The 24538-nt window shown below is 52.4% G+C and overlaps 1 protein-coding gene across 1 annotated transcript in view; it reads left to right on the top strand.

Moving 5' to 3' along the window:
• ACSF3 (acyl-CoA synthetase family member 3) overlaps window positions 1-24538 on the top strand; it is a gene marked incomplete at both ends in the record, with an annotated part of 53294 nt that overhangs the window by 14853 nt on the left and 13903 nt on the right. The window contains 3 exons of the mRNA XM_082005789.1: window positions 140-285; window positions 5548-5660; window positions 21045-21171. Coding sequence (XP_081861915.1) covers window positions 140-285; window positions 5548-5660; window positions 21045-21171 — 386 coding nt within the window. The remainder of the gene's footprint in view (window positions 1-139; window positions 286-5547; window positions 5661-21044; window positions 21172-24538) is intronic.

The following is a 24538-nucleotide window of genomic DNA, read 5'->3' as shown; positions in this document are numbered from 1 at the left end:
TACTGGTTAAAAGGCTTTGAGGGCTTTTGTCTTAAGGTTTTATGTAGGAGGAAGCTGTATGTAATCTGGTGTTAGACTGCAAATTCCCTGGAGCAAAGGCGATCCTGGATACTTTCTTATATGGGGTTTCCTTGTGCAGGTTAATGGTGTCAGGCTCAGCAGCTCTGCCTGTGCCTGTCCTGGAGAAGTGGAAGAGCATCACTGGGCACACATTGTTGGAGAGGTATGGGATGACTGAGATTGGGATGGCGCTTTCTAATCCTTTGCATGGAGTCCGTGTCCCCGGTAAGAATCCCTAGAGGGTGCATACTCTTTGGAGGTGTTTGGTTGTGAAGTGGTCTTGGTTTTTCTCATCACAAAGAATGTGCATTTAATCAGCATTTGTTGTGAGGAATGCAGGAACGATGCTGGCAGGGGAATTGGCATTGGGAAGCCAGGAGGGGGCATGGGTGTGTGGGAAGTGGGTGATGGCTTTCCCTGGGATCACTGGCTGTGGTGGATTGGCAAAGCTGTGTGTGCAGGGCAGCCAGTCTGGTTCTGTCCAGGAGGCAGAGTCCATATTGATGCTTTATTATATCCAAAGCACTGTGATGGGACTGCGTCTTCAATTCCTGCTCTGTGAAATTGTGTTCCTGTGTGGTGTTGACACAGGATTCCCCACGCAGCAGTTCATGTCCAACCGATCGGTACTGAACGTTTAAAATAGGATGTCTGCTCACTCTTATTTTAGTGCAGGTTTCTTGCCTCTCCAGGAATTAGAAATTGTCACACCTCGTTGTACACTCTGATTCTGTTTTCTCCTTGTCTTCCCTCACTTCTCTTAGCTACACTTTGTGACTCCTCTCAATATCTGTGCTTTATGTAACCTAGAAATAAATTGATCTGAAACATTAAAAATATAAAATGCCCCCACCCTCCCTTGGGTTAAAAAACCTGGCCGTCTGCCGAGCACCCCAGCCCACCACTACAACACCTTCTCCTCCCCGCATGCCGTCTGCACGTGCATGGCACCATATGCATCGTCTTGGTCTCCGGTGTCCTGGGGGACCAATGCTACCTGGGGGGACTGTCCTGGGCGTCATGGCTTCCCACAGCACCCCAGTCCCATGGGATGCGGAAGCCATGCCCCTGCAGGGATCGCACAGGGAGAGGAGAAGCCACAGCCCCCCCAGCACTGGCTCCTCAACCTGAGAACAGCTCAGGGGCAGCGCGAAATACAAACTGTAGTTTACTTTTGCAGAGTAACTGTCATCCCCCCACCCCAACTCGGCCAGTCTTCCCTTCCCGCAGAAACCCCGTCCCTGCAGTCAGGAGAGGGAAGCAGGCAGGGAAATGAGATTCCCACCTGCTTGAGCTCGAGCTGTCTGTGAGTCCCACACCGCAGGGTGATGGTGCAGAGATCATTTGAATGTCCCTGTGGCCTGGTTCTATTTGCTTATCATTCATCTTCGGGAGGGGAAATGAGTGGAGGCTCTAGAGATCTCTCAGGAGACAAAAGGAGAGAGGAAATAAGGCTGAAAGCAACATGGGCAAGACAGATGTTGGCATCCAGAAGGGCAGCTCCTACTCCAGAGGTGGATGGCCATGCTGCTGAACAGAGCTGGGGCAGGGTCCCTGGGGGTACCGGGGTCTGCAGGGGAGCTGGGACAAATCCTCTTGTGCAGCTACAAGAGCTGGGGATAAAGGCCGTCTGACGGTCGCTCCAGCTGCCATCCAGGGGCTCAGTGCAGCCCTGAGAGAGGAGAGAAGCATCTCACAAAAGTGTGAACCAGCAAGAGACCATACAGAAAGAGGGCTATAATTGAATAGACTTGATTAATTTATTACAGGAAGTGTCGCTTGGGAAGCAGATGGGTGAAGCTGAAGCATAATTTACTGGAGCTGTGAAAAAGCTTTTGATGTAGTACCCCATTAGAGGCTGGGCTGTAAGGTCAGCAGGTACCACGGAGCATCCAGTGCGAGAGCGCCAGCTGAGAAATGCAGTGATGTGCTGGGAACAGGGGCTGGCCAGGAGGAGGAGGAGCGAAGTGTCCGCAGAGAAGACCTCGGATGGCACTGATGTTACAGGGACAGATGCTAGGCAGCGGTGACCACAGACCCATGTGCTGGCCGAAGCAATCAGAGCACCGCAAGCATGGCACTTTACCCCGTGGGTAGGTCCAGGGATCCTCACGCTTGCCAGGGGATTTCTCCTGGAGCAGGAGCAGCACGTGTCCTTCTCTGCTGCTTCATGAGCTCCTGCCTCTGAGGAGAGGTCCTGGGGCTTCCCCCACACCTGCGTGGTGTGGCTGGGGAAGGACTGAGTCCATGTCACCCGTGTCTCCACCTGTGTCTCTGATGGTGTGGCACTGCTCTCCACCCACAGCACAGGTCTGAAGGGGCAGGGGCAGATGGGGGGCCTTTAATTTCCAGAAGAAAAGGTGAAAGATTTGAAAGATAAATGTTTGCTTGTATATGGTTAAAACCCTGCTTAAAATGCCTCTGTTTTCACTAGCTCTCATTCTAATCCCCCTGGTGCTGTTACTGTGAAGGGAGATGAATAATTCATGGATGGAGAATGCCTCACTGGGCCTAATCACCACTTTAATTGGAGGTTTAGATCAGAGGCGGCTAATAGCTCTTACAGCGGGGACTCCGTGTATTGTTGACAGTGAGATCGTTGAGTGCCTTATCGTTGGCCTGTTTCAATTCTCCCAGGACACCACTGCACATAACAGCATCAAGGTCCCCAGATACTGAAGGACACAGACCACAGGGCCAATTAAATTTATCTGGGAAGAGCTGACAGCTTTTTTAAACAGAGGAGAACCGGTGAAAGAATAATAGTGTCACTCCTTCCTGACTGCAGCCCGGCTGATGCCGGCTGAGCTGACACTGCGGGCATGTTGCCAGCATTTCTTAACATTCAGGAGCCTGTAAATTGGAGAGGGCTGGGAGGGAGCGAGAGGGGAAGGAGCAGGGATTTCTCCTCAGTTTGCCCTCAGGATTATGGCTGGGGACAAAAGGAAGCCAGTACTGAGTGTCAGCCCGCTTCTGATCACAATCAATTCTGGTCTCGGAGAAGCCAGGACCTCCGGTGCTGTTCCTTTGGGAACTGGTTCAACGTTCTGCTGACCTGTTGGAGTCAGCACGGCGTGTATCTTGACACGGTGGATGAGCCTGAGAAGCTCAGTCATTGTCTTTGCACAAATTTTATTAATACTGTCAGGTTCATGTAGCTCTAATCAATGTTGCCAGCATTTTTCAGCCTTTACAGATGTTGGTTTCCAAGTTTGTCATTTTTCGTAAGTACCAGAAAGCCTTTTCCAAACTGAATATAAGGAAACAGCTCTCCACGAGGGACTTATTTTACATGTTGGTTTTACATTAGCCTAGTAGGAAATAAATTGATGGAGCTGTATTTGTAATGGTGATCTGAAACACTGTATGGGAAACACGTTGCCTTCTCTATGTCTTCAGATTTGTTTGACAGCGCTGTGCTGATCCTTGGTATTTCATTCTCAAAGACTGAGATTAGAAGCGGGCACTAATCGAGTCTTGCTGTCTGTGGATCAGCCCGTTACATTTCTGCATTGAGGTCAGTAGCTTGCACACAGGGAAGAAGCATCTTCCAGCAAGGCATCCATCCAATCTTGATTTGAAAGCTTCCAGAGATGCCAAGTCTGTGAGAGCCCATGGCAGTTTGTTGCACTGGTTACTGCTCCTGTAAGTAAGACTGACTTTGCAGCGTCTGCCCGCCGTCCCTTGCCACGTCTCGCAGGCAGGTTGGAGGCTGTTCGCACAAGGCATTTTCCCCCCTGGAGAAAATGTTCCCATAGAAGGTGGCTTCAACAAGCTTGGCATGCGCACATTGAGGGTGTTTTCCATGTCTTGTTACTTGCTTTGAGTCCTCCTGGAGTCTACTACGGCAGGTACAAGACTGTTTAAAAAACATAAATGCCTCTACACGGCACCTCCGGGCACTTCTGGTGAATTCTTCTGGCACATGCTCCTCCCTCCTTTCCCATTCCTCCTTCTCCGACTCCTGGCGGTGTCTGGCCAGGAGAGCAGCCCAAGCGATGCCTGTGGTCAGAGAAGGACCTGGCGGCGTGTTGGCTGACCTGAATGCCGAAGGCAATTTCAAGCTGAACAGACACACATCACAGAGCTGCCGCGCCGCTTTCTGTTTATTTCTTGCCAGATTTGCTAATTGTTCGGGTAGTTTCGCTGCAATAAAATCTCACTCCCTCATAGCCCATCTGCTCTTAGCTGATCCTGCAGGGGTGCCATAAATCTGGGCTACGACGACATATCTATTTCCATGGCAACTGACCAATGTAGCAAACAAAATCATGATGTCACAGATATCCGATCTCCAGGGCTTGAACAGGAGAATGAGACCAGGACAGGGAAAATGCCACTTGAACCCAAATGCCTGAAATACAGACAACAAGGGGAAGACAGCTCCGAGCTCCAGGTGGTGCACACCCTACTCTAAGGACTTTCCAATGTTGAGCTGATCCTAGCAGAGCTAGAAAGCATCACCAGCTGGAGGCTCTCCAGGAGAAAAATTGCTCATCTATTAAAATAAAGAGTATACCTACTGATTTAAGCTCAGACCTGTCCAGTCCTCCTGAGCCACAGGTTGCTGTGTGCCGACGTCCCTCTCCCCACTCGCAGAGGATGAAAGTCACGGGCACCATCTTGCAACAGGAGCCGTCTCGTGCCATCGAGATGCAGAGCGAAACCTGCTGAGCCAGCAGATGCCCACAACCCTTAGTTGCTGCTGAGCCTGGTGCCCACCATCAGACAGAGGTCGCAGGAACAAAGCTGCCCTTTCTTCTCTGCTTTCAGATGCTCACCAGGATGAACACACACTAAACCAAGGGCTGGGAATGCTGCCGGCTGCAGGCTGGGGAGCTCTGGGTCGCAGAACCTTCTTGGAGCTTAATAGCAGTCGTTCGTGACATGAGATTCCCTGGCTTTGAAAATTGAAACCTGTGGAAGAACGGTGCAGTTTTGATCTCTGCTTTTCTCCGATGGTGTTTTATATACAGTGTATTGATGTCTCATAAAACTGAGATAATCCCTTGCAATTCTCACACTGTTAAGCCTTTGCCTTCGCTGTCAGGTCCAGGCTATAGAGACGCAGTGAGCCACTGTAGTAATCATTGTGCTCTTTCTTTTCACATTTTTGTATAGGTTTCATGGTGTGTTTTTTTTTTTTTTTTTTTTAAGGACAGCTTCATTACTGAGCTGCGAAGCTGTGCTGATATCTTCAAAGAGTGTCCAAGAGAGACTGTTCAGGGCTGGAGCCACATTTGTTTTCCTAGGCATTTCCAACACTGCCTGCTCAGCGAACAACGGCATATTGCACCGCAGTGACATTTGCATGCAGACATATGATGTGATTGAAGCCTTCCTGAAGGGTAACCCCCTGCTAGGAAGTTCTTTAGTGCCAGCACAGTCTGCAGATGCCATTGATAGACGAGCAGCTGCTCTTTTGCATCCGTGATTTTGTTGTTTCCCAGAGGCTGTCCACTGTTTCAGTCTTGTTTTCCTTTGTAGGTTCTGTGGGCACCCCGCTTCCAGGGGTGAAAGTGCGAATTGCCACTGAGACCTTGAAGAGCGGCAGTCGTTCCTACACCGTCCACGCTCAGGGAGATGAAGACAACACACAGGTAGCGCTCAGCCACGTTCTCTGCTGCTTCACTTTGTTTCATGAAGAGTTCTCTCTTCCCCAACCCTTTGAAGCCCCAAGGACTGAACATGAGCCGGCAGTGTGCCCAGGTTGCCAAGAAGACCAACAGCGTCCTGGCCTGTATCAGCACTAGTGTGGCCAGCAGGAGCAGGGCAAGGATCGTGCCCCTGTACTGGGCACTGCTGAGGCTGCACCTTGAATCCTGTGTTCAGTGCTGGGCCCCTCACTACAAGAAGGACGTTGAGGTGCTGGAGTGTGTTCAGAGAAGGGCAACGAAGCTGGGGAGGGGTCTGGAGCACAAGTCTGACGAGGAGCGGCTGAGGGAACTGGGGTTGTTCAGTCTGGAGAAGAGGAGGCTGAGGGGAGCCCTCATCGCTCTCTACAACCACCTGAAAGGGGGTTGTGGTGAGGTGGGTGTTGGTCTCTTCTCCCAAGTAACCAGCGACAGGATGAGAGGAAATGGCCTCAAGTTGTGCCAGGGGAGGTTTACATTGGATATTAGGAAAAATTTGTTTACTGAGAGAGTGGTCAGGCATTGGCACAGGCTGCCCAGGGAGGTGGTGGAGTCACCATCACTGAAGGTGTTCAGAAAAAATGTAGACGTGGCACTTGGGGACATGGTTCAGTGGGCGTGGTGGTGTTGGGTTGATAGTTGGACTTGATGATCTTAGAGGTCTTTTCCAACCTTAATGATTCTATGATTCTGTGACTGAGGCTTGCACTGCGGCTATTCCAAGGAACTCAGTGATGCTATTTAGAGTTTTTTCTTTCTTGTATCCTTTTTATGGGTTACTATAGCCGTGGTACTTTACGGACCACACAAGTGTTGTCCTTGCTGCATAGATGAACATCTGAGAGAGAAGATGACCCCCTGCGTGGGAGTGGGAGGTGAAGGCTGTAGGATAAGGGCTATGGTATAAGATGATACTGTGTTTGCTGAAGCTGTTGATGCCCCAGAGGAAGGTGATGAGTTAAGCAGTGCCTGGCCTTTCAAAGCCAGGACATAAAAGTTGAAGTCTACTGCAGAAGGTAAGAACATGGCATAGAAGGAAATTCAGATGGACCCTACTCTGGTCTAAAGAGTCACTAAATATCTGCAGTCTGGAGAACAGGATGGTTTCTCACCCTAGAAATAGGGTCTGTGTTTTTTTCACCGGATTTGATCAGGGGTTTAGCAGTGAGAACTGGAAGGGTAGGACTGGTGGCTTTGGGGGTTGCATTCATTTCGAAATGGTGCAGGGGGAAACCCGTCAGGTTTCCACAAAAGTCCAGCTCCATGCCAAGCTCCAACTGCCAAGTGATATCTGCACCAGCAGTCCTGGTATCTCAGAAGTCAGACATCCTTGGTGGTGAAGATGGTGAAGTAGTTGGGTCCCTTTCCTCATGAGCTGCCCCTGTGTTGGGGTGCTGTGTGTTCCCCACTGCAGAAGCAGCCCCAGCATCTCCTGCTGCCTCAGCCCCTTTCTCTCCCCACAGAGACAGCTGAACAGGGTCTGCATTCCTGCCACATCTCCTTTGCACCCTCATTGTGGGTACAGGTCATGTCGCCTCCGGCAGATCGATAGCCAGGTGATGTACGGGCTCGCCTGAGTAGATAGATGCTATATGTGTGAGGGAAATTACTCCAGCAGTCGTGTGTGCCGTGTGGGTGGGAGACAGACAGGCATGCGATTCAACCTGAAGTATGTAGCTTCACTCTTTCCTCTGGGGAAATCACTTCTCATCTAGCCACGTACATGCCAAGGGTTCGAAAGGAGCTTCCCGGTCTGTGGTGGAGTATACCAGAGACACTGCTGGTGTAATTACTGGTGAAAGGCTTGAGAAAGCCTTTTTTTTCTCTAGATTATCTGTGCTGGCAGCTGGAGAAGCCAGTGGGACCAGCAGCCCCGTGTGTGGGTTGTGGTCAGGCTGCAGCAGGTTGCATTCTACGTTCTGATGCCATAACAGGGTGCTGGATCCCACCCCAGGCATGCAAAACGAGCCCAGGGGAGAGCTGAGAGGGACCACACTAGCCAGGGATTGTGGCTTTTATTAAAAAAAAAAGGGTTTGCTGCTCTTTACACTGTCACTGCTCTTGTGTGGCTGAGCAGTGGGCAAAGCAGGAGACCTGGAGCAGCTGCTCTGGTGCGGCACTTGGTGTGTAGGAAGCCGCATCCCATTTTTATCACTCCATTGGAAGGGTCTTACGTTCCATGCTTTTGTCCCCTCATCCTAGAGTAAGATCTTGCCCTTTTTTTTCCCACTTGTGTGGAACTGAAACATGAAATATAACGTGTCCATTTTAATAATGATCCTATAATGCTTTTTTTACCCTGAGGGATCCCTAGGCGCTTTACAAATTAGGTCTCAGTCACAATGCCCAAAGTGCAGCTACTTCGAGGATGAAATGTAGATGTTGTTCTTCTGAATTATGAGAGGAAGAAATAAGTAATATTTTTTTTCTGCTCAATACTCCTTCCCCTTCCTTCTGGTTGTGTTGAGTGACCAGAGAAGGGGAGCCCAGATGACCTGTGGCTGGTGCTGGAAGCCCACCACCCCCCAGGGCTTCAGAGAGCTGAGACTCACATAACTTTTCTCTTTTCTCTGACTTCAGGCTGCTTGAGTTTATATTTGGGGCAGAGGAATTGCCCTTTTATCCCAGCCATTCCTCACATACCCTTCAGCTCCCAGTGCGGGCGGCTGAGGTCCATACCAACGTCTCACGGTGCTCCCAGGAGCTCCCACCAGTGCCGGCATTGGCCCCTTGCTGATGGCTGGCTTTCCGTTAGGTTCTCCCTTGGGATTTTTTTGAACATTCTGCTGAATTCTCAAGACATCAGCCAGGGAGGGTGTGGGGAAGTGGTAGAGTTTGCCTCTGGGCGTTGGCTGATGAGTTGGTGCCTCTCTGAAGGGCTGTCCCCATCTCACCCACCTTGCCCCTTCTCCCAGCTTAACTGGGAGTTTCTTCAGGCTGAAGGGAGAGAAACGGTCCCATCTGCTTTGGGCCACCCTAGGAGGCAGTGGCTGGCTGGGTACCTTCAGGACATCCACAACATTTTCAGGAGCAGAGTGGAGCTGGCTGCCTCTGTCCCTGGGACTGTCAGAAGGGCTGTGGCGAGGTGGGAAGAACGGTCCCTGCTCTCAGCGTGTCTTGGCACAGGCAGCCGCATGGAGATGCCAGGAATTTGGTTTTTATATGGCCTGGGTATGGAGTGTGACTTTCCATTGCACGGCCACACTGGCGGGCAAGTGACAGCCGTGGTGGCACACCTCTTCTCCCAGTGACAGTGTAACTTAACTGCTTCACACCTGCGGTCGCAGGCAGAAAACTCACCTGCTGCCTGTCCCTGCCCTGAGATGCTGCTGCTGGCACACTGTGTGCATCATGCTTGGTTGATAATCTGTGTCAGAAGAGAGTACGTCAGTGGAATTTATTTAAAACAAGGAGGATCTGACAGTCCAAGTGCTCATCACGCTCCACCAGTCAAAGAAAGCCTGGCTTTGTTTAAAATCAGCTCCTCCATGGCAGAGGGGCTGTCCCTGGGATGAAAAGACCCCATCGGTGTCACCCTCCCTGCCTGTGCTGCTGGACAACCCTGGCGTGGCCTTTCCTTTGCTTCTTATGATGAGAAGGGATGAACATATTTCCTCACCTCCCTCACAGGAGGGCTCTGAGGCTTACGGCGTGTTGGCTGAGGACTGGGACGTCTGCGGCGCGGACCCAGCAAAGGCAGCGGGGTCCCGGTGGCAGGACGTGGCGGTGGGGCTGGTGGCAGGAGGCACGCAGCCCTCCCAGCGCCCGCTCTGCCCAGGTTTGATAGGAGCATCCTTGGCCCCATCCCTGCTCCAGGCTTTTCTGCCTGGTTTGGCATTGACGCTATGAAAAATTATCAAATATCACGTAATGGATTGCTGGAAATAAACACCTCCCGGCAGCCGGGCCGGCACAGGGAGCGCCTGCCGTCTGCTTCAGTGGTACGACTTTCAGGGCAGGAACCCCCCTCCGTACACGGAAAGCGTGGTGCACATCTGCGCTGCTGCACAGATAATAATGAAACTGCCAAGCCAGAGCCTGTCCCAGCCACGGTGGGGACACGGGGCTGTGCCGTGGGGTGGCCGTGCCGTGGGGCAGCCATGCCTGGCAGCGCAGAGTGCTAAGGGCGAGCACAGTGGGGCAGATCTGGTGGGATGCTGTGCACCTCCGTAGGAGTTGGGCTCCAAGCTGTCTCTTCTCACCAGCCTCTTGGCTCCTGCGAGCAGGTGATCTTTGTGCCAGGGGTTAGGCGCATTGTCAGGGCAATCTGCAAAGCGTTCACACCTCGGCTCCGCTGTGCAGAAACCCTCCTGACCGCGAGCAGAAAGAGCGCCTGCCTTTGCCAAGGAAATTATTTGCTTAGCTGTACGGAGCCTCACAAGGTCACCGCCTTCCCCACTCGTGTTGGGCTGGGGCTTCTGCCTTCTGCTCCCTCTCGACAACAGAAGAAAACAGACTTTCCCCTTGCTGTCTGGTCCCCGTTAACACTGTCTCTCCCACTAGATGCTGGAGCATCGTGCCATTCCCTTTCACGTTGTCACCCTTTGGACGTGTCTGTGCCTCCTGCCGCAGTGAGATGCAAACAGGAGCTCGGTGGCGTCACAGCGGTGGAAGGCGTGTGGGTGGTGGGAGCGGGGAGATGGGGAGCGTTTCTGCTTTGCCATCCGGTAACTGCCTGAGCTTGCAGCAGGGGACTGCTGTAATTTGCAAAGCTGGTTTCTGGCACACCCTGAAGATCAATAATCTACTTAGCTGAAAGTTTGCTGGATCTCTGTTCTTCGCTTCATTTTCTTCCTTCCCTTGATTAGAGTGCTGGATTCCTTTCCTGCACATGCTCCAGCCCTCTGATCTCCTTGCAGCTCTCACGAGCCTTCTGCTCTGTTGCATCCAGTTTGCTCAGGTTTTCTGGCTGGCTCATGTGCTGCTTCCCTGCTAATTGTTGCTGCACCTTTGGGCTGCAAGCTGGCTTCCTGAGCTGACACGGAGCCGCGTGCGATCAGGCTGTTGGCCGTGCCCTGCACTGCTTTCCCCCGTGTCCTGTGCGCTGCCCAGGCTTGGCTTTACATTCCCCCTTGGGCGAGAGGCAGAAGGATGAAGCTGCATCATCACTGCCAACACTGAAACAACGTGCTTCAGCCTGACACAGTCGCTGCACTGTCTGTTCCCGGCCAAGGATGCTCTGCAAGCTGGTGTGGGACAGCCTGGGCAGGAGGTGACGCTCCCTGGCAGAGTCACGGTGGCTCCAGGCTGGGTGCCTGATGCTGTCCCCCACCTCCTCCCTGCGCAGGAGCATGGTGGTGCGGAGCGTGGTCCCCTGGAGCGATGCTGTCCTCCGAGTACTCGGAGAAGTGCTCCTCCTCCGATACATCCCTGGGGAGCAGAAGTTTGGAAGTGGACATCAGAGGACAGCAGCAGCTTTCCCTGCTTTGAGCCATCCCAGCTGTTGCTCCTGTTGCTCCGCTCGCACCCAAAGCGGTTCCTAACCTGCATTAAGCAGCTGCCTGTTGAGCTCGTCTGATCCTATGGGATCAGGCTCTTTACCCAAAGAGCCTGGTGTTGGTGTAGGGGAAGCTGTCAGCGCTCCTCCGTACCCATGGCCTCCGATGCTTTTTCTCCTAGTTGGTTTTCCTCTTAATTTTTCAGCAGCCCGGGGATCTCCCTCTCCCCATGCCTGGCTCCGGCGCACAGGAAAGGGTTACAGCTCCCCAGCGCCGAACGTTTCAGTTTGCTTTGTTCAGTGCAATGCATATTTCATACGCTTAGCTTCCCAGCTGGCAGAGGCCTGGAAACCCTGCGAGCTGTCGGGTATTGTCTCTCTCCTTCTTTATTTGTTTGTTTGTTGGTTAGTAGGTTTTTTGGGTTGTCATTTTTGTTGGATTTTTTTTTTTCCCCTTTTCCAAATTGCTTGCTCGCACAAAAGCCAAACCCCAGTCCCTGACAATAGGGGTCTATCAATAGATAAATGGCTTCACAGCTGTATCTAATGCAGTGCTCTAGCCACGGCTTTTATGGCGAGTAATTTTCTTGTGATGAGGCTGCGAAGGGAGCCGTGCGGGACGTATGGATTGCAGGAGCTGGCAGCAGGAGGACGCTGCAGCCATGGGCTTTCTTCCCCCCTTCAAGGTTGTAATTATCTCGTCGTTTATCCATATGCAAGCTGTCGTTCTGGACGGGAACCGGCTCGGCTGTGGCCATCCCTCCCAAAAGCCACCAGCATCTCCTGGTCCATCCTCCCTGTGCCCCCCCACATCTCTGCCATCTGCCAGCAGCTTGCTGCTGGTTGCCAGCACCTCGGCAGAGCTGCGGGCGCTGGGGGCAGCTGGCACCATCACCCTGTGTTAAGGCCAGAGGTCCTGGCTGTTGGTGCCCCTGTGGAGGGGACCAGGAATGGCTCCGCCTTGCTCATGTTCATCCCAGATCTCCAGAGAATCGGTGGGGAGGTGCTCGGTCACCACTGAGCTGCCAGGGTGGTTTTGGAGGCTTCCTCCAAGGTCTGGGCAGCCCCATGGTTGCTGCCTGTGGGTGGTGTGCTATGGGTGGGGGTGGGCGCCATGGACTTGGGTACTGGGCACTTCTCTGGGCCAGGTCCCCCTTGGAGGTGCAGATAGACTTCTTGTGTGGTGTCTTCTCTGTCTCACCCATCCAGGTATTTTGAAACAGCTGCTGCGAATGTTCCTGGCTCTTCTCCAGCGTGTAGCTCCTGAGGCTAGATATAGGCCCGTGCTAGCTGTGAGTGGCATTCCTGAAAATGGACAGGTATGGGCCTGCTGGTGGGGATGTGACTGCCTGGCCCAGGGAGTCCTGTCTGGCTGTCCAAGGCTGCCACCTTGGTTTGTTCCTTTCCTATCCTGATCAGACCTCAGCCTAAAACAGTTTCTTCGTTGTCCTCAGTGCTCCTACACTTCCAGAACATCTCTCCTCCCAGTGGTACAACTTTTCAGCTGTTTTCTTGTCCCTGCTGCATCCCGTCCTCGTGTACCGGTACCTCCCGCAGATGTCTTGGTGATGAACCTTACCTCCAGCATTCCAGTTCCATCTCTCATTGTATACAGCTCGCTGCTGTAGGTGCACGATGTGCCGTATGGTGCTAAAGCCTCGTAGGATGCCTTCATCAGGACAGAAACTTGCTGATTCAGGGTCAAACAGTTACTTGGGACTTGGGGTGAAATTCAAGTTGAGCGACGGAGAGCCAAAGGCTGGCTGACGAGGCTGGCTGGCTACCGCAGGGGCTTGCGAATGCTTGGGCTTCATCTCCTCCACCTGGGTCTTCGCCCACCTCATGAGTCTTGCCCTCAACCCTGTGATCTCTCCCATCAGTAGGCACCTCCTGGGCAGGCAGCGTGGGGAATACGTTGTTGAAGGCAGCCTGGATTAGATCTGCTGCTTTTCTTCTATCTGGAACATCAGTCCTCAGGTTTCTTGGCACAATCCGCCTTTGGTAAACTCACACTGCACTTTTTCCCATTCTCCCTTTGCCTCTGCTTCTTCCAAAACCTCCTTCCAAAGCCCTCACAGCGTTGGACACTGCAGTTGTGTATATTCCAGTTACGATTTGTGTTTCACCATGCTCCTCTCATCTCCTCAGTATCCTGTTTTGTGTCCTGCCCAAGTAATTCAAGTTCCTCCACTTTGTTGCCCAGGCTGCTTTCATTACTGTATAAACATCTTAGCTGCTTCTCATTGATCATATCCAGTTCCGTAGTCAACTTGGTCAGTAATTGCATTCTCATTTTTATTTATATCTCCTTCCTTCTTTCTGTCTGTCCTCTGATTTTTTTTTTTAATCTGTCGCCATAGCTGTATTTTATTTCTTCCTGGTGGTAATAGTGGAGGCAGAGATTATGTTGGCATCATGTCGTCTTGTTTCTCAGATGACAAAAACTTTTCTTATCACAGAAGCAGCCTTGATTCCCAGAAGACTGTTTCCTTGTGTATTCAAATTGAATCCATCTGTCAAGAAGAACCCTCTCTCCACAAGTGTTTCCTTTGAGCTGACCTTTGTCATAGCACCCTCAAAATCTCTATTAATCTCTTTATTATCGTTTTATGCTTTCAGTCCCCCTTGTAGGGGGAGGAGGACTTGTGATATGTGTCATTGGTCTCCTTCACCAGGCTGGTTCTCCCAACATGAGGGACAAAGGGTGGGTGGATTCCTCTCTGTTCCCATCATGGCTGGTTTTGGTCTTCAACCCTCTTCTGTATCCTTGCCTCTGCCAGGAGAGCTTTCTGCCACCAGATCTGCTGGGAGACTGGGGTGTTCACATTTGGTGTTGTGAGGCATGGGATGAAAGTGGGTCTCCTGCCAACACAGTCGCCGGTGCTTGTTTTTACTTCATTTTTGCAACTTCACACCTGAGTCCTTCTGAGCTGTGGCTTCAACCTATATGCTTACAACCTGCCTCCTCCCACGATACGCTTGTTGGACCTCCCTTGGCTCGTGGAGGCTGTTGCTGCTGTAGCATGTCTTGGAGATGTTTGCCAAACAGCCCTGGATGCAGTGGGGAGATGCTGAAGCGCAGAGGCCAGAAGAAAAAGGGACAGTCTCTGCCCCAGAGCACTTCCAGGCAAAGGGAGGCGGCACCGGCCACCGCGGCACGGCTTAGCACAAGGAAGCAATTAGAGGTTCTCGGGCAGCGTGATCGTCTGTAGTCACAGCACATCACAGCCTCGCTGACCTCGACTTTTAAGTGAGGCTTATGAAAAACGAGCCGAAGGTGGGCTGCTAATTGAATCCTTGCCTGGTTCTCTGCCTGCCCCTGAGCGCAAAATCGGAGCGGGTGTTGCGAGGGCACGTCAGGAGCCTTTCTCTAATGAAGAGAGCTGAGGGAGTGGGAAGATGTGCTGACATCTCGCCTCGTTCATTATCTTCTGAAGCCTGCAAACAAGAGGGATGAGAAGAGCAGCGTGGAGAGCTGTTGGCATTTCTGGAATAGTGTTACACGTCTAATTTATGGTGTTAATATAGATCAAGAAGTTTTGCGTCCATGTGGGAAGGACTGACCTTTCCCAAACTTGGGTTGTTTTCTGTGGTTCTTTTGGGATCATCTGGAGTTAATCAGTCTGGTAACTTTTAAAAATCAGTATTGCCTAAAAATATATATAATCACTTTTGTTTTCAGTGGAGCAGCATTTGCTGTAAGTAGAGGGTTGGGTTTTTTGAAAATAAGTTTCAGTGTTCCAGCTCCACTGTACACCAGCCTTGCTTTTAAATTTATAACCCTCCAAAATGAAAAGTAAATTGATTGTGTTATTCCCAGCCCTTTTATAAAAGTTAACATTGCAAAAACAGATGTGAAATGCGGCCTCGTAGATTACAGTCTGGGCTTGGGGTTTTTTGGTTGGTTTTTTTTTTCTTTCTCTGTGCTGTGTCCCCGAGGAGCAGATATCTGTCTTTTTCCAGCAGGAGGAAAATTGTTCTGTGTCTAAATTGCCTCTTGCTTGCCTTCTGCAGGATGCTGCAGGACACGGAGCTCAGAGGAACGATAATGCTTTTACAAAAATATGCAACTTAGCTGGGAATTTTTAATTATGAATGTGCATGAGAGTTCAGAGTGCCTGGGAATTTGGTAATGCTCTAGCAAGCCTCGCACCTCTAGGACATCCACTCAAATATGCCCCAGGGAGACAGTGGTTAAAAGGTACTGCCAAGCGGATTTTTGGTCTCTAGCTTCCTTTTAGGAGGCAGGTGAACATGTCCTCACCTCCCTCCTCACCCACCGCACCAGCCCTGGACGTAGTGTGATCCCCTGGTCTGGAAAAGCAGGGTCTGGGCAAAGCCTGGAGCTCCTGTGCTTTTCCCAGGTTGGTGGGGGCTGAGCTGTTGGATGCCGCGTTGGGGCAAGGCTTTGCTGTATCGCAGCGCTCTCCGGGCCACCGGAACCTCGGAGATGGGAGTAACGCTACAGCTACCTGAAAGGAGGTTGTGGTGAGGTGGGTGTTGGCCTCTTCTCCCAAGTAACCAGCGACAAGATGAGAGGAAATGGCCTCCAGTTGCGCCAGGGGAGGTTTAGATTGGATATGAGGAAAAATTTCTTTACTGAGAGAGTGGTCAGGCATTGGAACAGGCTGCCCAGGGATGTGGTGGAGTCACCATCCCCGGAGGTGTTCAGAAAACGTGTGGATGTGGCACTTTGGGACATGGTTTAGTGGGCTTGGTGGTGTTGGGTTGATGGTTGGTTGGACTTGATCTTAAAGGTCTTTCCCAACCTTAATTATTCTATGATTCTGTGACTGGTCCCATGAGGGACAGGGAGTGTGTCTGGAAGCGCTAGTGGCACGTAAGCTTCCGCAGCAGCGTGGTGGTGACCGTGGCAGGGCATCCGTGCTCCGCAGCTCCACCCTGGGGTGCAGGGGGCAGGTGGGGCCGTTCTTCAGGCTTCATTATATTATAACCAGAAAAAGTTACTACTCTGCGAGAACTGCTAAAAGGGCTCCATCACTTCCATAAACCTCACACATATCAATTATTGTCTTCTATTAGTCAGTTAAAAGGCTAGGTTGCTTAATTATTTTGATCACAGTAATCACTTATTTACAAGCTGGGGGAAAAATGCCAAGCACTTCCAAGCTGCGCAGCACAGTAGGGCTGTGGCAGAGGAGGCAGGGCTGCAGAAGCATCTCCTTCCTCCCCACAAATGCAAATGCTTTTGCTTTTCTTGGTTGCATCAGTGACGGTGCCCAGCCCGTGCACGCCCCGGGCTGTTCTCTGCAGCAGTGGTGGTGAAGGAAGCTGGGCTGCTCGGAGCCCAGGGCGGTGGGAGCTGTAGGAGTGGGATTGGCTGCGGAAAACTGGTCCTTCATGGAGCAAGGACTGTGGAGGAGTCGGAAAGTCGGCTGTGGCTGGGGAGGAGGGTGTGGGGACCCAAGGATAGAGGTGTAAGTAGGGAAGAGTAGAAGGAAAGTGGTGCGGGATCTGCAGGGCCAGGAGAGCCACTCATCTGCAAACGCGCTGCCTCGCGCTTCTGGGGCGCAGGAGTTGCAAGGTCCCTTTTAAAGTCCCCCCTGAGCGAAGATGCTCTGATCTGCAGCTGCTGGGCCTTTGGTACTCACCCAGGAAAGAGGCTCAGATTGCTATTTTCTGGAGGGCAGGGGGAAGGAGGGGTCTGGTGGAAGTTAAATGTGTCCCTGTTGCTGTATTTTACAAAATTACTGTTTGCAACCTGAAGAAGGTGTTTGGGGTTTTTTTCTCCTAAAAGCTTGTCTGCCTTCCGATCCTATAATACCAATAACAAATTATTACATCCCCTTACAAGCATTGCCTTCCAGCTTTCACTCTGTGTCTTCCACATGCTTCTGCTTAGGAATCCGCAGTGCCTCCTCTGCTTTCCAGCGAAAGACACGCTGCTTGGAGCCGACCTCCATAAAAGCCCCTAATTCCATTAAAGTCCATTACAAGCTCCTCTCCCGCAGTTCCCGGAGGAGCGCGGGGCAGCGTATATCAGAGACCGCAAGAAAACAAATGGCCACTTTGAACAAATCCCAGGGCCGCTTGCCAAGCGGGGATTCCCAGCTATTTACAAACCGTCCTTGCTTCCTCCTAATAAAGAGGTAAAATGGAAGCAGGGAAAATATGCATTTTTATAATCACCCAGATTTAGTCCTTCAAAGGATTTATTACAACCTTTTATTTTCATGCGTGGAAAATGTAATCTTATCTAGTATGCCGGCTGGCCCAGCTCAGCTTGCCGAATCGGTTTTACAGCAGAAAGCTATCAAACAGCAACCTTCGGGGGCCACGCCATGCCTGGGTGTTAAAGTTGCTCGAATGAATTAAAGCGGTTGAAACATGCATTAAAATATGGCACTAGGAGAGGAGGATATCTGTGCAATTAGCAATCTGATGCTTTCAGCAGCCGCTTGCAACGTCAGTCCGGTGTATTGACAACGGGTGCCGCTGAGAGTTGATGGAGAAAGGAAACAAACGTGCTAGCCACGCTGCTGCTGCAAAAAAATCGCTTTCAAAGCGGGTCAGTGGCCAGCTAGCTTGGTGTATGTGGGATTTTAGCAGGGTTCAGATGCAAGAGGTTGTAAGAGAGAAATGCCTTGAACCCTGAATTTTAATTTATGCTGTTTGTGAGCAGCAGGAGCTGCTGGCGCTGGGCTGTTTTGTGTCCCCTCTGCTACGCTGGGGAGCAGTGCCAGTGACATTTGGAGTTCAGCAGGCAAAATCCTATTAAGATAACGTCACAGCCTTTCTGTTTTACTGTTTGCAAGCCAGCCATAACATCATTAAATTACACAACAGGGATGTGCCTGCTGCCAAGGAGCTCTGCTCGAGATAAGATGTGGGTTGAGCCTCTGCCAAAATTTGAGTTGATATGACAAGAAATCTGGAGCTGGTTCAAGGCTTGATTCACGCAAGACATCGCGGCGTGCAGGTGAACGCTGTGCAGGATTGGTCCCTGGGGCAGCTCTGCTGCTGTGATCCGGGGCACGGCACAGGCTGTGCAGGTAGGGCAGTATCTGGCGCTGCCAGCCGGCACCGTGCAACGCCTGCGCGGGGCAGGGCTCAGCTGGGCAGGCTGGGGCTGAAGGCACTTGTAGTGGCCGAATTTACACCCGTTCTTGCGTTCAGGGCCGACAAGCAGAAGACAAAATTTGGCAGGGTCTGTAGGTGAAGCTCGGGCTGCTGTTCGCAGGGTCCTCGTCGTCCTTACCTCCACCACCCCCTCCCCAGCCCTTTCGGGGGAGTTGGAGGGACTAAAGGGATTGACTTGGGAGGCTCACGCTGGGAATTAAAAGGCCTGTAGATGGGCAGAACTGGAACCGGGAGCACCGGGGCACTGAGGTGTTCAGGGAAGTTGCTTGTTTTGTGATGCCACGGCTGGACCATGGAAAGGAGTGAGAAGAAATAGCCACAGCATGAAAGTACATGCAGCCTCTGTAACAGCACTGAAATGCTGCCTTGCTGCTCCCTCGGCATCGCCCACCGCATCCCTGCCACGCTCGCTGATGCAGGCTTGTGCCTCTTGCCCTTTTGCTGCTGCTGGTACAGAGGTTTGGTCCTGGGCTCTCCTGGACCTTGGGTTTCTCTGTGCTGTCCTGCTTGTGGATAGTCTGGTCCACAGGCTCCCTCTTTCAGATGCCCAGGGAGAACTCATCCAGCACCATCTTCACCTTGGAATCACTCAGCGAAACTCCCGTCACCAGCATTAACAGCCTTTTTTTCCTGCAGCATCTTCCAGGCAGTGGAGGAGATGCGCAGCCAGGGCTCTGGGGGCTCAGCCCAGCCCGTGTCACTCGGGGCGGATTTAGGTGATTCTGTAGAAGTGCCTGGGCTGTTTGTGCACAGAGCCCCATGTCACCCCTCCCTCCAAGACAGGACATGAGGAAGAAATAACTTAAAACAAAAATGGTGCCTTAAAAGCAGCTTTCTAAGCATTTTCCATTAGAGGAGCCTTGTTTCCATCAAAGGCTGCACAGAGACACGAAGCCTGCCCTGCCCTGCCCTGGGATTCTGCCTGGCGCTCCAGTTCTATTACCGCTTTCCCTCGCGGCTGCGTTTCTGGCATTGCTGACTTTCGGGGTCCCAGATGTATCTCATCCGTGTTGCAGCAGCTCAAGTACAAAGTGGCTGGGAGTTCCCATTACCGGGATGTTCTCTGCCAAGCGATGGAGCATCGTGCACAAGCACATCTCGCAGTGACCTTGCATCCCCGCAGCGGCTTTGCACCTCTTCCCTGGGAAGGACTTTAGGTTAACACAGTCCCATGAGCGGCGCGATGTTCCTGCCTCTCTGCCTCATCTCTTAGCCTGCCTGCATCCTTATAATTACAGAGCCATGTATGTGCAGGGCGGATGAGATACCGTGCCATGTCAGGCAAGTCTGTGACCTTCCTGCAATTCTCCAGTTTTCCTAACAGCAGGGTATTCGTTTTGTTGCCATAGAAAACCTGCCTGTGCAGGTCTGCAGGGTACCGAGTTGTCACTACAACCGTTGCCTTCAAGTGAGCCTGAAAGGAGCTGCGTGTCCCCGAGAAGAAATCAGATGGTGTTTCCTGCCACCTCCTCAGGAAAAAAAGAAATGTTAGATTGGCAGTTTTGGAAAGTGAAGTTTTCTATCTATCAACAGAGCAGACAGCAGCATGGCACAGTCATGGGAGTGCATCGTCCCCTGCCTCAGAATCACAGAATCATTAAGCTTGGAAAAGACCTTGACGATCATCAAGTCCAACCACCAACCCAACACCACCATGCCCACTAAACCATGTCCCGAAGTGCCACGTCCACATGTCTTTTGAACACCTCCAGTGATGATGCATCGCCCGGCTGCGGTGGGCAGGAGGATGGTCCTCAGCCCCGAGGACACTGCAAACCTAGTATGTCTAGGGTGAGTGGCGGTTGTGCCTTCAACACCAGACCAGGATCCGATCTCCTGGCTGCTGTGGGACAGTGGTCCGTGCTTCCCTTCCCCGCGGAGGGCAGGGCTTCGCCACTGCCAGCCCGGCAACAGGTTGCCACAAGTGCCATGCGGTGCAGCTGGTGACCGGCGTCCCCGGTGGCTGCTGTTTCCATGGCTGAGCCATCCACTCACCCTTTCAGCTTGCTGCTGTCGCTGCGAGGTGTACGTGCCTGGAGGGCAGCAGCACTCTGGGGACGGGCTGTCAGGGATCGGGGCGCAGCCTCTCTGACCTGCTTTCATCCACCCCGCAAGAGCCCCCGCCGCGGGCAAGGGCAGTCTTGCCAAAGAGAGGTGGGAGACGGGCTCCCTGAGTGGTGAGTGCCCTGATCCAGGTGCCTGGAGACTGCAAAGCGCGACACGCCGTCTCTGCTGATGGCCCACTCCAGCATCCTACTCCTCGGGCCGTGCTGAGGCTCCGGGGGCGGCGAGTGGGGATGAGGGGGTTTTCCCGAATGATTTCCTGGGGAAGAACCTGACCCTGGCAGAGGCTGACGGGTGCTGCGGTGGGAGCAGAGTCCCGAGAGCTCTTGCGAAGCCGCTCTGCATCAGGCTGTCCACGGGTCTGAAAGGAGCATCCCTTTCCCAAGAGCATTTCCCAACCCTTTTCCAAGAGTATTTCCCACGTGTTTGCTTGCAAGACCTCTCCCCTCCTCTGCCAGCAGCTGGAAGGTGTCAGCCTGCCTGGACCGCGGTTCCAGGGTGGTGGTTCTTGTTTTCGTATAACATGGATGTATATTTTCAGTGCTTTTGAATATCAAGGGCACTCGGGTGAGCCCTTCCACCTGAGGAATGAGGTCCTGCAGGTGGGCAGGCTGCGTCGGAGGTGGGTAAGGGCTGGGAGGGCGCGTGGCACGGGTCCCGCCTGTCCCCCGCCGCGTAGCAAGCCGCGGCGCTGGGGGACAGGCGGTGGCGGCGATGTGGCTGCCGCATTCACTGTTTGCTCGTCCTAGGTGACACCGGGCCTCGAGGGCCAAGAAGGGGAGCTGCTCGTAAAGGGACCCTCTGTCTTCCGCGAGTACTGGAACAGACCCAGGGAAACAGCAGACGCCTTCACGCCCGACGGCTGGTTCAAAACAGGTACTGCCACGGCTTCCCCACGGCGTCTGGCGGAGGGCGGTGGAGGGAGAGGCGGCAGCGGCTCCGCTTTGGCCCCTGAGGTTTCCCGGCTGCTGGGGGGGTTTGGAGATGGGGGTCACAGCCTGGCTGGGGGTGCACGCCGGGCGTGCTTCCAAACGCCGGGCTCAGGGATGGCCTTCGCTGGCGTTGGCCATACTTAGTCAGCCGAGTAACGGGGTGTGTTTGGGAGTGTTTGCTTGTAAGCCTGATACACCGGTGCTTAACGTTTTCTGGGGACTTAAACTTGGCAATCTCAGCACCTGAGCACCGGGTGGGATTTACCTTAACTTACCACATCCGTGGAAAAACCCCACTAAGCCCCGAGGCGCTGATCCGTCCTGGCGCCGGCGCCACGGGGGAGTTTGCTCTCCTGGTCGTGGCTGCGTATTCAAAGACAAGGCGTGTGGGGTGGAAACCACGCGCACGGGCAGCACGGCTGTACGGGGTGTCCCTGGGATCGTGGGCTTGGCCGCCGGCGTCGTGTGGGAGCTATTCAAGGAAGCGTCATTTGTCAGTCAGGAAAAAGAAATTGATGGAAAGCTGAAATTTCTGGGGAAAAATCACAGCGGGCGTCTTCAGTGCGGGAGCGGTTTGGGAAGAGGTTTTGAAATTGCCAGAACATTTTTTTAAAGTGAAAAGTTTGAGTCTTCCAAATAAAGAGACCTTTTAATTTGGAACCAAGGCTCATTTTATTTTTACATGATATGTTGTGGAAATGCAAAGGAAATGTTTCTTTTTCTGGGTTTCTCAGGATTTGCCTTTCTCTTTCAACTAAGAGAAATGTTTCTGAAACATTAAATGTTTCTGAAATTTGAAATGTTTCCAAGGATGGGAACACTTCTGGTATTTGCTTCTTTCAAATCAATTTTCACCAGAAGATATATAATAACAACAACAACAACAATAATAATAACAACAACAATAACAACAACAACAATAATAATAGTAATAATAATAATAATACCACCACCACCTATTGCAGGTGGGTCCTGTGTGCGCCTTGGTAGGTTTTATCAAATATTTGCCAACAGAAAAAAGATCCCGATTTATTGTGATAGCAGCAGATGCCGTTGGGACTCTCCCTGCCTGAAGCTGCTGTGGCTGGGACAGCAAGTTCTCGGAGGAGAACTCTTACGGCTAATCCTGCCCATCATGCAGGATAACAAATTCAGGAGGATACGAGGCTGAAGGCCTTTCCCAAACGGAATAAATGTGACAGGCCATGAATAAGTTATGTGCTTCAACTTGCGCCTCTCGCTCTGTGCGTGGTGTGGTGAGCGGTCAGAGACCTCCTTGGTCAGAGGTTCCCGTCCCCCGGTACCGCTCTGCAATTTAGATGATAAATGCTCAGCCAGCCGCGGGACGGCTTGGCTGCCTCTTCCCCTCTTTTGCTGGGTGTTAGCAGTGCCAGGGAGTCAGGAGTCAGGCTGGATTTCTGTGGAATCTTATTTATTTACTGTGCTTGAAGAAGCTGTGATTTATTATTATTGTTATCCCGAAGCAGACGTGGAGCTGCCCCGCCGGCAGTGTCACCATGGGTCCCCATCCCGGGTGGGTACCGCGGGCTGGGACCGGAGCATCGTCAGGCGATGCCGGATGCGGGGCAATCGGCTTTAAAAATTTTTTTAGTCAACGCTCCTGATGAATATTTCAGATGCAAAGGAATAGCATGCATTAATTATTGCAAAGAGATGTCTTTAGGAGAAAATGATTTTGAAATTCAGTTTAATTTCATTGTAATGCGCTGCAAACAGGAAGGGAGTATGTGTGTTTAATTGGCTCTCGGGGGTAAGGCCGGGAAGATGGCATGCCTTTGTCACAGGCCATTAGTGATACAGACTGCATAATGAGAGAGTACAATCAGCTCACAGCTGCCGGCTCCTACGGGGAGAGAATGATATTAAAGTGAAATCAGTATAAATTAAACTTAACCCTTTCACTAGCTGAGCAAAACTCAGAGCTGGAAATCGGGGGGGGAGCAGAGACAGCTGGGGGGGCTCGGGCTGGGTCGGGGGTGCCTGGCTGACCCCCCCAGCGGCAGACCCCTGCCCGGGCTGCCTCCCCAGCGTCCCCCGCAGCTGCCTGGGGAGGGCAGCAGGCTTTTCGCTCTTCCCAGCCCGTCCCCCCACTCTCTGCCTTTCTTTCCTTGCGTTCCTCGCCTCACTGCTTGCTCCGTCTCTTGCGGATGGCAGGTCGATGGGGCTATTTTTTTTTCCCAAGCCTCATTTAGCCGGCGGTGCCGAGCGCGAGCCCCGTGGCCCCTTGCTCGCCCTGCCTGCCCCGCAGCGGTGGCAGCCTTTGGAGACCATGCGGAGGTGACAAACGTCCCAGTGGTGGTAAAAAAAAAAAAAAAACGCTTCAAGGAATCCAGGAGGTTGTGTCCCATCATAGCAAGTGGGATCTGGAGCGTGAATTACCCCCATTAAGGGGCGGTGGGTAACTCTGGAGTAGAGACCATGCTGGTAGAATCCAAAAGAGGCAAAGCCTGGCCGCTGCCGGGCTGTGATCTGCTATATCTGCCGTTTGCAGGTCATACGGGTCAGTGTTTTAAAGGTGAGGCTGCGTGCGTGCGCACAGTGCTCCCGAAACCCGGGCGATAGCATTTACAGCTCCGTGCTAGCGCTCCTCTCATGGCCGGACCCTCGTGTGGGTCCCCACCGAGTGACCTACAGGTCACCTAAAGCAGATGACGGGGTGACTGCAGATGGTGGTGGGTCCCCCACGTCCCCCAAGGACACGGGGACTGTGCACTCAGCTGCAGCAGGGACGAGGTTTGGAGAGGGTAAAGCTGGAGATAGCGCGGGTAACTCCTCAGCCGTCATTGTTAATGGCAACGCGAAAAACCAGCGGCTCAGCAAATAAAGAATAATTACTGCAAGGGGAACCCCGGCGCGTTGCTCGTGCTGCACCTCGTCGGGAGCCTGTCTCCGGAAGGGCACCGCTCTGGGGTGGCACCGCACAGAGACGGCGCACGCAGGAAGGGGTGTCCCATCAGGTGCTTTTCTGGGCTGCCTCTTGAAATGCAAGGCTCACAAAAGAATCTTGAATTTTTAAGTTTTTTCTGGCTGTAGGTCATTTATTTCCCCAATACCTTCCTCAGGCCAGTTCTCGGTTTCTGGTTGTCGTTCCTGTAAATTGAGTTATCACGGGTTTTTTCCAGAAAGTATGGGAACCAAAAAAAAAGAGCCAATGCTTACACGGCAGCAGTCATTTTCCTTTCTGATTGACAAGTCCTTTATTAAAATCCCCTTTTCTCCCATGAAACTCTCTTCCCCAAGAAAACAACCTCATGTTGAGCGTTGGGGATGGTTGTTCCCTCTATCATAGG

Source organism: Phaethon aethereus, assembly GCF_964289735.1.
Source record: "Phaethon aethereus genome assembly, chromosome: 13".
Lineage (NCBI taxonomy): Eukaryota > Metazoa > Chordata > Aves > Phaethontiformes > Phaethontidae > Phaethon > Phaethon aethereus.
The sequence above is the reverse complement of the archived record's forward strand: the minus strand, read 5'-3'. Positions and strand labels throughout refer to the sequence as shown.